General features: G+C 35.0%; 1 protein-coding gene across 3 annotated transcripts in view; it reads left to right on the forward strand.

Moving 5' to 3' along the window:
- The window catches only part of FoxP (forkhead box transcription factor P), an 82,919-nt gene that overhangs the window by 49,637 nt on the left and 17,525 nt on the right, over positions 1-15,757 (forward strand). The window contains exon 1 of one of the 3 annotated variants that reach the window (XM_073089660.1): positions 9,850-10,009. The exons of the other annotated variants lie outside the window; for them this stretch is intronic. Coding sequence (XP_072945761.1) covers positions 9,989-10,009 — 21 coding nt within the window. The 5' untranslated portion in view covers positions 9,850-9,988. Of the gene's footprint in view, positions 1-9,849; positions 10,010-15,757 lie in introns of those variants that run through there. 3 annotated transcript variants of the gene reach the window in all.

Below are 15,757 nucleotides of genomic sequence, written 5' to 3' on the forward strand. Positions count from 1 at the left end.
AAACGCGCGAAAGTTGAAAAAAAGTTTGACACATTAAATGTCACAAGAAAGTTCTAAATTCAAATCTTGCTGGATGAGTAGTAGTCTCAATCGATAGGTGCTAAATCATCAACCAATAAAAATGTCAATGGCCTATCGGAAATGTGGCCGTGCATTACACCGAACGGTACCAAAATAGTAATAGCTATTTTGGTACGGTTGAGGTACAGGTGAGAGTATTTTTTTTTTATAATATAGGAGTAGCAGACGAGCATGCAGCCCACCTGATGGTAAGTGGCTACTGCCGCCCATGGACATCTGTAATCAACCCCAGATAGAATTAGATATTCCTACCTGAGGTCGGCCACAGATGCGCCGCTACCCCTGAGGACTAAGCTGGGACGCCTCAGAAAAGTAATTTACTGAAAATTGCCAACTTTAGTGGTGAGTAGTGTCTCTTTACAAAATAAGATTAATAGCATACTCTACATACTATACGTATGCTTTTTATTTTCAACTTGTGTTTCTTTAAGGATGTCGCCGAAATTACGGGCCGTAGGGAGTACAAAATATGGAGCTGAGTCGTAGTACATACCATAAAGGCGTAGGGTGGGTTAAGCTGCTCTTTCAAAATAGTTCAACAAAAACTTTTGCTCAACTTCTAAATCGTTCCGCCCCCATACGTGAATACAAGGTAATCGAAAAAAGTCCTTCCAATATTCTCTAAATGAATTTTTTTCGTCCTAAGCTAAATCCGGTCGGCCCACGAGATCGCCAACGCACGGAAAGCATTTAAATTTCAATCGTATCTCATTTTTTTTACAAAATTGAGGTAACTAACAAGCGTGCAGTTTTTCTGACAATAAGTAGTTCAGAGCTCAAGAGATATAAGATTAAGCATCAATGATCCAGTTCGGATGTGAATCTATTTACTTAATTGGATAACAAGTCATCTATTGAGTTATAAAATAAACAGTCTACTTTTAATCTACTTAATTAATACGCATGCTGTAGGATAGTACCCACATATTTTAATTAAAGATATACATATGGTTTAATGAACAATAAGGAAAACACAACAATAATTATAATGATTGGGGTATCATTATTTTGACATAAATATTTGTTTGTGGTAACTTTGTCAGATAACGAATAAAATTGCCAATTAAAACTAACATTTGATATATATCTTCCTCTTACAATTTGGGAGCATTATAAATTAGGAGCTTACGTGTATTAGATATAAAATATAAATAGTTCACGTTAACATAATATTATAAATTTTACTTTATTTTTTATTTTACTAGGAAATATACAAATGATGTAATCCTAACTAATATTATAAATTTGAAAGTGAGTTTGTTTCATATTTTATTGTCATGAAATTTTATACAAACGTTGCATTTGCATTGATGAAGCCATTAAATGGTTTAGACGGATGGCAATCCTGTCAGCTATTTAATGGCTGCCATGGTGTAATTTACGCGCAACAATGCCGATATGCGCAGTCAGGTGGTGCAAAAACACGAAATCAAAGAAAAAGTGCGGAGAAATATCATTTAATTCGTAAATGTAAATAAAATGTAAAAACTACATTTTTTTAATATTTTTCAAACACGAAAATAGATGACAGTGACAATTTCAATTCTGTTTCAATCAAAACTGTTTACATTTTCTTGTTAGGATTGAGTACTTTTTACTAATCTTTGATACGTTGTCAGGAGTTCAGAAAACGACTTAGGGAAAATTTTATACCGAATAAAGCCAAACTTTCCGGAGGGATAGATAAAAACCTCTGAACTAAGCTGAACCTCGGAGCTCGAATTTTTTTTTCAAAGTTATGTGGGAATTAAATTAAGATCATCAGTTGCTCTATCGATAAAGGATAAAATGAAAAACGTATATACACGCGCCCGAGGTTTTTTAAGGTACTCAAAGGTGGGTGACATGTTCCAACCTGCATTTGCACCCTGCTCATTCCGACAGGAAACCCGTGCCCAGCAGTGGGACAGTACTACGTCAGTTTAACAGTCAAACTGAATGTCTATAGTTTTCATATTAATTTTAATGATTTCATAAAAATTTGCAATTATAAAATGAACTGTTAAAAAGTTTTTCAGCACGGTGTGATTGGTGCCACGCGCATGCGTCATCCTGTCGTATTGGATTATAATTGAAATAAATCCATCTGATACTCCCCGAGGACTTGTAGAAAACTGATTCTTTCTTATCTTCATCATTTATCCCTATGACATCAAAAGTTTGTTAGAATAGCCACAAATGATCGTAGCTTGTACGTATTTTTTCTTCAGTCCTAGAATGCCGATTTGGACAGTTTAAATTTTGAAATTCAAAATGGCCGCCGTAGAACAGCCGGGAGCTGCGTCGGTGTTGCGCCAAAAAATAAATATTTTGCATCGTCAATAACATTTTTGCCGTCGCCACTGCGCATGCGTGGCCGGACCGACGCTTCACGTCAGAAATATGCAAATTAATCTATAAAAAAGCGATTTAGGGAATCCACTACAAATCTTTAGTTTGGAAAATGTTTACCGTTGTTCAGTATTTCATGTCGGTGATATGTGTTGATGATTTTGCGTGGCGACGTCGAGCGCGAGCATAGCGTCGTCCCTGTCTACGTGTACGGCGCATGCTCAGTTGTAATGTTTATATTATTTGTATTTGAGCTGTGTATCACGTAAACTATAACTACCACAGCCGTACCGCCAATACTGAGGGCCAGCGCCCGCCCCTCCCCGCGCGGCACGGTAGTTAAATATTTCTTGCTTATTTCGCCCTAGCATTGTTGTGCCCGCCGCGTCGAAGGCTGTTGTGTATTGTTTAGAGGCGCGTTTTCGAACAAATATTTTTCTTACTAACACTATAGCGTTCTTGACGCTTTACAAACGTAAGGTGTGGGTTGGAAAGCGATTAAAATTTATTTTAACGAGGATGCAGCTAGATGCAGTGGCGTAAATAATTTGCATCGGAAACTGCATTCGGTCAGAACTCATCAGTGGTAGATTTCGTCGCTGTTCAGTGTTGAGGTTTTTATGATGTTTCCAATTAATTATTATTGTATGTTGTTTAGTTGTTTTGTTTTGTTTTTTAATAATGAGTGCTGTAAGTTTTGATTTACGAGCGGTTTCGCGCGGTCCGGCAACTTTTGCGTTCGACTTTTAAATTTGGAAGCCTACATTTTCCCGAATTTAACATCGATCTTTTCGTTTAAAAAAAAGGATATTTTATTTTAAACTGGTGGTGACGTTATCAAGGAGATTTTGTAAGTAAAACTAGAACATGTACTAATTTAACCATAATTAACTTTTTCAATTTAGTACTCTATTTAATCATTGAAATTTGTTTTTTGATATTATTCATACAACAAATTTAGAAATAGCAAAAGAACTTATAATTGAAAAATATACAAAAATTGGAAAAGCTATTCAAAGTAGTTTAATTTAATCTAATATAACTAAAATCAATTAAATCAGTAAGTATTTCAAAATAGAATTTAGAATTATTAAATCACATTATTCATTAAAAAAGTTCTTAAAAATAAAAGTATAATCCTCACGACATCGGTGCTCCGCGTAAAAAGTTTGAATTTCGAACTCGGAACTTATAAGCACGTGGCCCATCGCTCATGTGTTCGCGGCGGCCAATCGCGAGCGTCGCTCATAAGCGGCTCGACCAATCCGACTGCCGCTGTAGAGCGCCAACTTTGACAGCTCATAAGAGACAGAACGCGCGAAATTGTGCGTTCGTGCCGCGATGTATTTTTAAAACTTTTTTGTATTGGATTATAGGTTTATCGTTATAAAAAATATATTTCATAAAAATATTTATTTTATAATGCTATTTTAATTAATGGGTTTTGAGGCTCCGTAATTAAATATGTGATATAAGTATCTAATGATTAAAATATGAAATGAAAAAAATAATTATTTTACAGATTTATTAGAAGTAGACTTTCGAGTTTTTTCTGCTAATATTCTTTACATTATTTTAGTAGGAACACGTTTTTATTTAAATTAAAAATTATAGTGAAACCATAATTATTAAATATAATAGATATACATAATGATTTTTCTGCCTGGTTATTGATAATATTAAAAATCGTCGTCAATTTGAAGGGTATAAATTAAATACACTTGAACTTGTGTTTGGCGCCCAACAGGGGCCCGTCATTTTAAACTTAAACGAATTGAATTGTAAATTTACATGTATTTGTAGGACAATTGTAATATCACTGATAATTTCGTAATTGCGTGAACTTTCGCCTTCGCTTCTTAGCTTTTTTAAAAAACATGCATATTATAAATTAGTACTTGCTGCAATGGAGAACAAACGTCGTAATGAAATCTGCCTTATACTTCGTTATAATGTTCTCAAAGATTTATTTATACATAGCCAGCGTGAACTATGGACTAACCTTTCTTTCGGAAAGAATTCGTCCAGCTGGACTCGAACCAGTAAGGGTTCTACCACCTTCAAAAAAAGGTAGAGTGTTTTAATAAACATGAATATAATTATAGTAATGAAAAGATAATATGTGGAGGTAAAGTAAGAAATATATTGTTTACACATAGTAAAGAAGGGTTAACTTTAAAATGTTAAAGAATTCTGTGGTTCAACAGCGGATGCACTACCGACACACCTTTTCTACCTAACAGTAATGTTAAGTGCTACTGTGTCCCAGTTTGAAAGGTGTGGTAATGACATACTTATGTGAGATACTCCAACTTGGTTCTCAGGGGTAGCAACGCATCGTAACCGATCTCTGGTAGGACTTTAATCTTATCTGGGTTTGACTATAGAATATGTTCATGTTGTATGGCAGTACCTTCCATAAGGTGGATTGCATGATCGTTAGATACTTTCATATTAATTAAAATAGGCTAACATCCCCTATTCACACCCAGTATATGAAAACTTTCCAAAATACATTCTTTATGCTCACTTATATACGAGTATGTATGTAGAAAGGAGCTACTGTAAAAATTTAATACTTTTTTATGTTTCTAAACTCAAAAAGTTAATTCCTGACTGTTTGTATTATCGTAGAATATTTTAAACTTCTTTTTATGTAAATCAGTTTTATTGTAGAATTTGCAAATTTAACATGAACAATTGTAGGCAAATGATTTAGACTCAAAAATATTAAGTTGCGTCATAAGACTAAAATTTGTAACTTGCATCACCTAACATATGAATCATCTAATATTATGTGAGTAATAAAAAGTTAGCTAAATACAATTAGTATTTAATAAAAAGTAATTAATTGTTACTTGTTATTGTTGCAACATAACGGTATCATGTTTTTATTATTCTACGTGATATAATCCAGATTCTTTGTAATCATTTAGCACTTTCATCACGTATGTTTGAATCGAAAATTGAGGTTTGAGGTAACATCACGGCTTGGCAACTCATGGTCGAGTGGTTAATATGTGGTCGACACGTGGTTCCGGGTTTGATTCTCAGCCAGTTTAAATTAAATGAGGAATTTAATTTTATAAGGACTGGGTATTTAACTTCTTTTTTGAAGATAATTAGCAAAAAATAGTTGATGGACATCTGTGACCAACTCTATATAGAAGAGGTTCTAACCGAAGCTGAATCCCTACTTCGTTATAAAAGATAGTTATTATAAAAACAAAGAAACTCGACTTCTTATAGATATAACCGGTGTCACTCACACAATTTAGGCGAATCCACTGATATTTCATATATTACTAAAATCCGTCCTGCTGTTTGGGGTGTAGGGAAGCCCAAAGAATGATTCATACATAACAAAAAAACTTAATCATCATGCCACTTTAAAAATAAATTATCAGAATCGATTGGTTTTACCATATATTTGTGTTTCGAAGATAAGTTAGCATAATGCTTATACCTAGGTGTGGCATTAAGTTAGTATTTTCCTTAAATTTTGGTCTTCACATTTTTATTGTGAGCATTTTCTGTATTTCCCGATTTACGAGGCATGAATCAAGGTTTACCATTGTACAGGAAAATTATAAGCCCCATGTAATCAATGTTTTACATTTGCGAATATTTAAAGATGGTAAACCTATCCTGGTTGGCATCCGGTGGACCAACCATTACACTTGATTGCCTCATGATAAGACTCTACATTTTAAATGTACAATATTTTTATTTTATTTAGATATTGACCTATCTATTCATTCTAAGTACATGTCTGAATATACTGAGGCAAAGTTCTTCTACAATAGGCAATTGCCAATTTTAGAAAGTAACACATTTTTTAAAACATATTTTTTATCATAATATTTTCACTTATACTAAGTAACTCTAGTGAGGCTAGTGCATTTTGTAAGTCTTGATTAAGGATTATTTTTTGCTGCCATTTTTGAAGTTCCCTTGCTCTACATTCTCATTGTTTGCATTTATTGTAGAGTTTGCCATACACTTTTAGAAACGGTTATATCAATAATTATTGACTTAAAAAAATGTTTAAAAGAATGTTTGCAGACTAGACACCACAGCTAGATACACAACATGATTATGTACACACATTTTGTTTCTTATGTGTTAACCACATGCATATAATTCAGCGCTTATTTTTGTTATTCTGCGTAATTTATTTCTTTATGCAAAAATTCGAATTTACATAGTGCCAACAGTATACGAGTAAAAATATTGTCATCCAGACGTACAGACAGACAGACAGTCAGAACAAAATTATAAGCGTTTCGTTTTTAGGCTACGGAACCCTAAAAATACAATTTATCACGTACCTACAGAGCTTGATAGTAACATAAAATTTATTTTTTCGTTACGTAGAGTAGCTAATAGAGTAGAGGTTGTTACTTGGGTTGATTGGGTTTCAGTCTGATTGAGACACGATTCGATCTGGCTCTACAAACACCCTCGATGGTAAAATAAAATTGTCTCGACTCTATCAAACTATATAGGTAGAGCTGCGTCTATCTAACGGGAAGATAGAATTAGTTTTAAAATAAAATATTATATAGTTTATGGTTGAAGTTTGCAAAATTAGGCGTCCATTATTCATAATCAATAGATCAAATGTTCTGCCTATAGACATCGAAATTGATTAGACAATTCTTATAGGTACAAATTGTTAAACTTTATAACTTTGGTAGGAAATCATTGGATGTCAATGTCTAACTGACAAAAAGCGATATATAATAGATAACCTCCCTTCTTTGGGAAGTCAGTTATAAATTAGGCACTTGATTCGCCTACTTTACTGTCTCAGTGTTGAGCACAGTTCTCCTTTAGAATGAGTGGAGTTTAGGACATACCACCACGTTTGCACTTAGCCAACGTGGTGGTCACCACGTTGGCTAAGTGCAAATTGATTCAAAGTCCTCTGAGAACATTTTTCAGACTTACAATGATATTTTTCTTCACCGTTCTATCAAGTGATAATTAATTTCTAATGCATATTTTTGATTTCGATTTTTCGTCGCTTACATTTTCACACGTATTTCGTATAAAGAAAATTGAACTAAACAATAATTTATTAGCTATAAAACATATTCATAAAAAATCAATATTTGATTGGAATCGGGCAACTCCACTATTTCTATGAGAGTCTGATTAATTAAATTACTCATGAAAGTTGATTGGAATTTCAGCGAATGGTCCTTCAAAGGTCTTGTTCAAAGGGAATTCATCTAGTACCAAAACTTAAAAAACACCTGTAGGCAAAAGTCACATGTGCTGATTTCATTCGTACCTATTGATTAGATTAGCCTATTTTTGCCTAGGTAGCCTATTTTTTCGAACGTTGTTATAGCCCACTTAATTTACTATGAAGCTAGTCTTAGGTTCGTATCCAAGTCACGCATTGTTGACATTTCAAAATAAAATAAAATATGTATGAGAAATTAATCACTTTATCGATGAAGGAAAATATCACAATAATAATGAAATATACAGAAACGTAAATCAACATTAAAAAATAAGTGTATTTTTTTCAATTAATAATGATAAAATAATCCCCCTATTTAAAATAGATTTTCTAAGACAAGAATGATTAATTTTTGCACGATGTTTTCGTGTATTGTTAAACTAGTAATTATTACCATGAAGGTGGTAGAACCCTTTGTGGTTCGACTCCGGCGGCACCACCGCCACACCTATTTCTACCTAATAACAGCAGTGTTAGGCGCTGCTGTGTTCCGGTTTGAAGGGTGTGGTAAGGGAGATAGACTTTTCCGAGGCGTTCCAGCTTAGTCCTCAGGGGTAGCGGCGCATCTGTGGCCGACCTCAGGTAGGAATATCTAATCCTATCTGGGGTTGATTACAGATGTCCATGGGCGGCAGTAGCCACTTACCATCAGGTGGACTGCATACTCGTCTGCTACTCTCATATTATAAAAAGAAAAAAATAATTACCAATTTATTTTTGTAACGCGCAAACCACTTGCAAATATTAAATAAATTACAATATTTTTTATATTTGTATTTGTAGGAACTAATTTGAAACAAATGGGTATAATGCCTTTGTGTAGAATATTTTAATCTTACATTCTATCTCACGAGCTAACTACAAAATTTTATAAAAAATTATATGAATAATTTTCGATGATTATCGTTTCAATTTTCAAAATAAGGAATAGCTATTACATTACAGGCGATTTATTTACTATTTCAAAATATATGAAAGACAATACAGCCGCGAAAATATATAAACCGAGACTCGAACCCAAAACAAAGCGATCCACTAAACTAAAAAAAACTTCACCGTTCTATAAAGCTGGAATAATCCACGTCAAATCTTCTAGTCCAATGTAAATTTTCATTAAGAAACTTGGTTGGGTGGGCGTCCCTTTTCAGCGGGTGGGCGTGGCACTTTTCAGCGGCGAGCTGTGATTGGTCGAGAGGTCGCTTTACAGTGGGCAAGTTTGCCGCTTTTCAGAGATTCATGAAGGCTCGCGCGTGCTTAATTTTAAATTAATGCTCGTAGGTTTGAACGGTTTTCCTTTTAATTTCCTTTTTTTATTGGCGCCTGCTGTTTTTTGGAATTTTATGTAGGTATCTATTGGAGAATTTCTGAAATTTGATTTTTTAGTACTTAGGAGTATCCTTATAAAGATTTCAATAGTTACGTATTACCGTTTTAGAAAATAATTTATGATACCAAAATAATAATTACTCAGTCGTTTCAATTTTATAAACATTGATAATTTCTAGGAAGATTAAAGCCGTTCACGCTAGAATTCTAAAGATCGAATCCCGGGAACAGATGTCCCGAATTTATGTGCGTATTTTAAATTGATTAACACTTCAACAATAAAAAATAGTTGAAAATTGATAGATTGTAAACTTTGGCTGACAAATTCTCTACAAAATTATTAAAAGTGTATGATGTATGTCGATGCGTTAGTTGTTAAAAAAACGGTACGGTACGGTAGTTATTTAATACCTAATTATCAATCTCAATCAGTTTTTGCCTACCACATTTCGAAATTAAACAATTTCGGTAAGCAAATTTTAATATTGATAAGGATTGATCATTTGTAACGGGAAATAACCAGCGTCGATTATTGCTCAACCCGTCATTCTCAAAGAATATACGTGCCCAGCAGTGGGTCAGTAGGTCAAAAATGTTGCCCGGATTTTTGCCCAAAGATTATTTTGTAATCTACAATTAATTTTATCCCTAAACCTTTTTTTTAATTTCCTTCCAATAAATAAAACCTTGCTCTTATTTTTATTTTTTAAGTACATTTTTATTTTTTTCTTAACACTGAACAGCGGTTTGCAAACCAAAAATAAATCATTTGATTAAATAAATTACAGATATTAAAAAATGTTAAGTTTAGCGTAATAAAATAATGGGAAATTGTTTTATTATTAAAATTAAATACGAAAAGTCAAGAATGTATTCGAAACTATGACTGACTTATTTGATAAAATAGTGAATAATTAATAATCGTAATAGTAAAGTGTGAAAGAAGTTTTGGATCTTTAAATTAAGAAGTTCGTTAAGAAGATAGAAGAATCTGATATGCTGTACGCAGTGAGACAGGTGAGTTGTATCTTCTTTATAATACAGGAGTAGCAGATGAGCATGCAGTCCACTCATGGTAAGTGGCTGACACTCTGATCACAACAGATGCTCTTCAAACCAAAACACAGCGGCGCTTAACACTGGTGTTATTAGGCAGATGTGTGTGGCGGTGGTGCTGCTGGGGTCGAACCACAGAGATTTTTACCACCCTCAAACTACTCATCACTTTAAATAATATGTTGTTAATAAATCGATAAATTAAATGTGTTGGGGTTTTGATGTGGACTGTATTAAAAGCTTTGTTGATTTTGGAGGCAGATTCTTTTATTATTCACTAGGACACGTACAGGCTTCGTTATGGTGGCGAGCGGAAGAGAATCGGTGTTGCCACATTACATCTACATTTACATTTTTGTTGGTGTTGCCAACAAAATGTTGTTATTAAAATATTTGATTTAGAAATAATATTCTTTAGATATACCCAAATAAGGCTAGAGATCCATGTTCAGAAGTGAGACAATTTTCTTTTGTAATATGATAGTGGTAACCGTTGCCCATGGATGTCTATAACCAAGCATATATGGAGCAAGGGTTTTACCTGAAGACGATACAGATGTCTTGCCAATCTTAGAAATACCTTTTTTGTTTTTTCTCGAGGGGGAAACCTTCAAAAGGTAGCCGACGCAATGGGAGTGACGCCGGGTTATGTGGGATTTTTACCGCACTAAAACCCCCCCGGTGGCCGTCCTCAGCGTTTGGTGCAGAACTCTAGGATCTCCAACGGAACACAACCGGAGTCCTCCTAACGCGATGCCCTTCTATCGGGCTCTGCCCTGGGGGGAGCAATTTACGCTCCTCTTACATCCTCTGGTGATTACAGCGATATGCGACCATACAAACCGCTGTCCTTCCCGGGGTCGCTTGCTGGACGGTTTGAGTCCCCACTCTTGCCGCCCGCAACCCCGGAAGCCCCTTTTAGTCGCCTCTTACGACAGGCAAGGGATACCGTAGCCCAATTCTGGTCCCGGAACTACAGGGACAACTCTTAGAAATACCTAACCATCAGATCAGCACACTTGGTTGCTACTTCTACTATGAGAAAAACACTTTTAAAATGTTTGCCTTAAGCCGATAAATCTTAAACATGAAAAATTCCTAGTAGGTGGTATTATTGTTAGGTGGTCATTGGTCACCGGGTAAGTACCATTAATTTATAATCAACACTCGGTGTGTTATTGTTTTCGGTTATCGTCTCGCGTTCTCGTTTGTTTTTCGAAAAACATAACAGTTACCCGATAGCCAAACATGTTACTCATGGTTGTGATTTGTATTAGTCGATATGGTTCTTAGTAGTTTTGTATTGTAGTACCCTTCACTACAACAATCGTATCCAGTCGAATTCAAAAAGAATGGTTATCGATAAAATAGGATCGAATTCGACGGTGGAATGGTTTGATTAGAGTGGTATAGTCCGCGTAAAGCTAGTCCGCTCTGAATATAGAAATGAATCGCGTCGCCATAGCAAATTGTATGACTACACCTGCTCGCAACAACTTCAGAGCGGACTAGCAATTTGGCGTGAACTCTACCACCGCCACACACATTTCAAGCGTGAAGCAGTTCTTGGTTCATGATTTTTGATGGAAGGGTGTGGATGCCGGCTGATTTACATATGATGCTATCTTAGATGACATTACGGAGGTAGATTGCAGTAGCAAAGAATGTTTAATAGAATGTGGTTGCTGCTACCCATGAACATCTGTAACTAACTTTTATTAATAATATAAAAGCAGCAGACGGGCATGCAGTCCACCTGATGGTAAGTGGTTACTGCCGTCCATGAACATCTGTATCTAATTATATCTGGGACAACCCCAGATATCTTTAGATTCCTACCTGAGGTCGCCCACAAATGCCTCGCTTCCCCTGAGGACTAAGCTGGAACGCCTCGGAAAAGTATCTCTCCCTTACCACACCCTTAAAACCAGAACACAGCAGCGCTTAACACTGCTGTTACTAGGCGGAAATAGGTGTGGCTGTGGTGTCACCGGAGTTGAACCGCAGACGGTTCGACCACCTGCTAAATTCCGTTTAGAGCAGAGGTTCTAGGTGAAGCCGATCACAAATGCCTTGCCACTCCTGACGTCTAAGATAGTCGTTTCATATGTGCCTAAGCCAGACTACATTCAAACCCTTTCACTCAAACGCAAGAATTGCGTTACGCTAAAAACAATAGAGGCGATGGAACCTTTCCTGGCTCTACCTGCATTCGATTTATCCTATGGTGCCACCACCTACTCGTATTTTCGCCTAATAGCATCAAAGTGCCAGTGTTTTCTATGGACTTCGGGTTAGATCCCCGGACAGAAATATAAATAATTTTGATGTGAAACATCTATAGCCGCACGTAAAACCGATTTATGGCGTGGCGACGCATGCCGTGGCGACGCGTCGCCACGCTATACGATGGTATATATATACAGTCTATATGCAGTAGCGTTTACGGTGTGGCGACGCGTCGCCATGCGGATCGTAATATTTTATTTTATCATTATGACATATTTAGTTCCTATCACAATATGTTCTTTTCTGCATATTACTTTTACAATATAATGTCGATGTTTCACATCTGCCAGGCGTCCCGTGACGGCTCACATTTTTTTTGGTATGTTAATCTTTGTATGTATGTGTCCATAACACTCATGATAAAAATAAATCCTAGTGTAGCTAAGTAGAAAGCGTTATAGAGATTATGTGCAATTCAACCACCATTTTAATTCGATTTCTTAAATCAATACTTTCTTTCGCACATGCTGCATATTATTATTATATTTTGTTGACATTTATCTTCTCCGAAGTACCTATACCCGACTTTGGTACCGACGTCACGTAGATACATCACCCGTTGGTAGAGTACGTGCTGGGTGCACAAATAATCGATTGTTTATTAATTTGTATGAAACTGCGCGTGATCTAGACCACATGCCTTATCGGTTGATCGATTGACGTGAGGTTACAGATTTGATGATTTCTTAACAGTTTTAAAGATTTGGTACACTTAGTTAATATGATGGAAACGACGATTGCTTTTGTTGATTTGAAAATAATTTTGCTGTTCATAAATTTAACATTGTGTACTTAACATTGTAAATTTAACATTATTACTTTTTTTTCCTATTTTTACTTTTCCTTTAAATAAAAACTGTTTTTAAGGTCTGGGATTAAACCAAAAATATGTTTTCGTTCATTCCTCAAATTAATAATCGAACATATGAACAAATTCTTTCATTCATAATTCATAATCTTTTAATTGTTATAGTTATACTCATCTATATTTATAACCTACTAGCTGACCCAGCAAAATTTGTACCGCCTCAAAATCTAATTATCAAATATATTTTATATAAAATATAGCCTATGTTACTCGTGGATAATGTAGCTTTCGAATGGTGAAAGAATTTTTAATATCGGTCCAGTAGTTTTTGAGCGTATTCATTACAATCAAACAAACAAAGTTTTCCTCTTTATAATATTAGTATAGGTGGATAAATATTTTGTAATCAGAAGCGGTCAATTGGGTTTCATTTATTTTATTATTATCTTATATTAACTTACATACCAATTAAATACTAATACTTAAAATCTAACGTCTAACGGTCTTAAATCTAAGGTCTAACGTTGGTATCCCGGGCACCTGTGATTTTTAAAACATAATTATGCGTATTAAAAATTAACATCAGAAACCTACACGGCTGACAGTTAAAAAAAATAATCTCGAAGTGTGTGTGTGACGCAATCGGCCATGGGGTTATTACCATCTTTTAAAACGATATTACTTTCATCATACTTTTCCTTTTTTTGCAGGAAATTTAATAAGTTTAGCAAAATATGACATTTTCAGTTGGTTTTATACAATGGATAAGCGCAAATTAATAAGGGTTTAAGTTTGTTCAACTGTGTATGACGGAATATTTTACTGTTTTAAGGAGGAAATAAAACTTTCCTAAACTATGATGGTTTTTAAAAGATGGTGGTGATGAGATTTTTTTTTCTGTCAGGGGGCCTCCCTGACAGTTAAAAAAATCTCGAAGTGTGTGTGTGACGCAATCGCCCAGCGCGGTGGAATAAGGCTTACCTAAATCTCTCTCACTAGAGTAGAACCATGCCCAGCAATAGAACAAATGGATAAATGACGCTCTAATCTAGACGATTTAATCTGAAACTTATTGATCGTGATAATCTAGCTAGATTATAACTTAGTACAGCCAATTGTTAGTTCACCATTGAAAGGATCAAACAAGGATGTTATAAAAATTAGTTTGAGTACCTAGATAGTTTACACAGAACACTTGCTATGTTTATAATGGAGCGTTTATTTATCAAAACACATCTCGTTACGTGTCGGGTGACCTCATATTATAAACATGTTTTTGTAAGGCGCTTACACATGTGAAAACTTCGCATCGCGATTTTGCGATTCGTTTTTTATGTGAATTAGCCTATTTCTTTAAAATAGCAGTGTTAGGGTTCAGTTATAAATGAATAATAATTAATTTTCTTGGTAAACAAATTCATATTTACGGGGTCGTGTTACAGAATATACCTAAATACGTAATTTTATAGGAAAAATACTATTTTGTCTGGCTCGCCCCGTGTCTGACACGTTCAGTGTCTGTATATAAATGGTAACTTAAGCAAACCTGTTTGGTTTCCGGTGTGGTACGGGATATTTTTAAAAGATGTTTAAATTTTGTTTTCAGCAGTTGGTTATGAAGCTTTCTTATTTTCGCCTGCGGTGGCACAACAGACACGCCTATGTCTATCTTTTGGTAGTAAAGCGCTTCTTTGTTCTTCTTAGATGGGTGTGACAAGGTAGATTTAGTTTTAGACATTGCGCGTAGTAGATACAGTATTTCAGGCTCTACATACTCTACATACATTTATAATGGTACACGGATGCCTATAATGGGGACGGGCACGCTACAGGCGGCAGTGATTACTTAACATCGGGCTTCATGATTGTTTATTACTTTTACTACTCGTATCTGATTAAAACCTCGATTAATGAAAGGATGCCGATAGTTCAAACAATGTTGAAAATTGAGATAAAATCTAAATGCTGAAGATATCTAGACGATATGTTTCTTTTCTGATTCTGTGAGTTAAACAAAATCTTTATATCAAACAAAATCTTTGACAACTTAGGTTTTTTATTATTTGAAGTGTTGATCGCAGTGACTACTAAGCCTCAATTGGAATGCAGCATAGTTGTACTCCTTCCATTACAAACAAAACCCATTTTTTAAATATTACACCGAAAGTAACTATTAACTAAGGTATTGCCTGCCTATTCTGTTTTAAAGGGCGATATGTTGTAAAATATACTAAGTAGGTAGCTGATTTAAACTATCACATCATAGGTATTGTCATAGCAATGATCCTTAGAAATAATAAAATAATTCAGAATGAAATAAAAGACTACAGCTTTAATATTATATAAGTACCTTCTACATAACATATCGTTACGCAAATATATACGAGTGTGTAACATAAATAAAATAAACCATCCCATGCGGCAAAGCGGTCGCAATACTGACCTAATATAGTGAGGATTCTAGGTTCGATCCTCGGCCAACCACATGACTTAAAAATAAATTACGACAAAGGGAATACTTTTTTTTTATTATAGGAGTAGCAAACGAGCATGCAGTCCACCTGATGGTAAGTGGCTACTGCCGCCCATGGACATCTGTAATCAACCCCAGA

This window comes from Epargyreus clarus, unplaced genomic scaffold, assembly GCF_041222505.1.
Source record: "Epargyreus clarus isolate Ecla_fem2 unplaced genomic scaffold, WU_Ecla_fem_2.2 ptg000031l, whole genome shotgun sequence".
NCBI classification, from domain to species: Eukaryota; Metazoa; Arthropoda; class Insecta; order Lepidoptera; family Hesperiidae; genus Epargyreus; species Epargyreus clarus.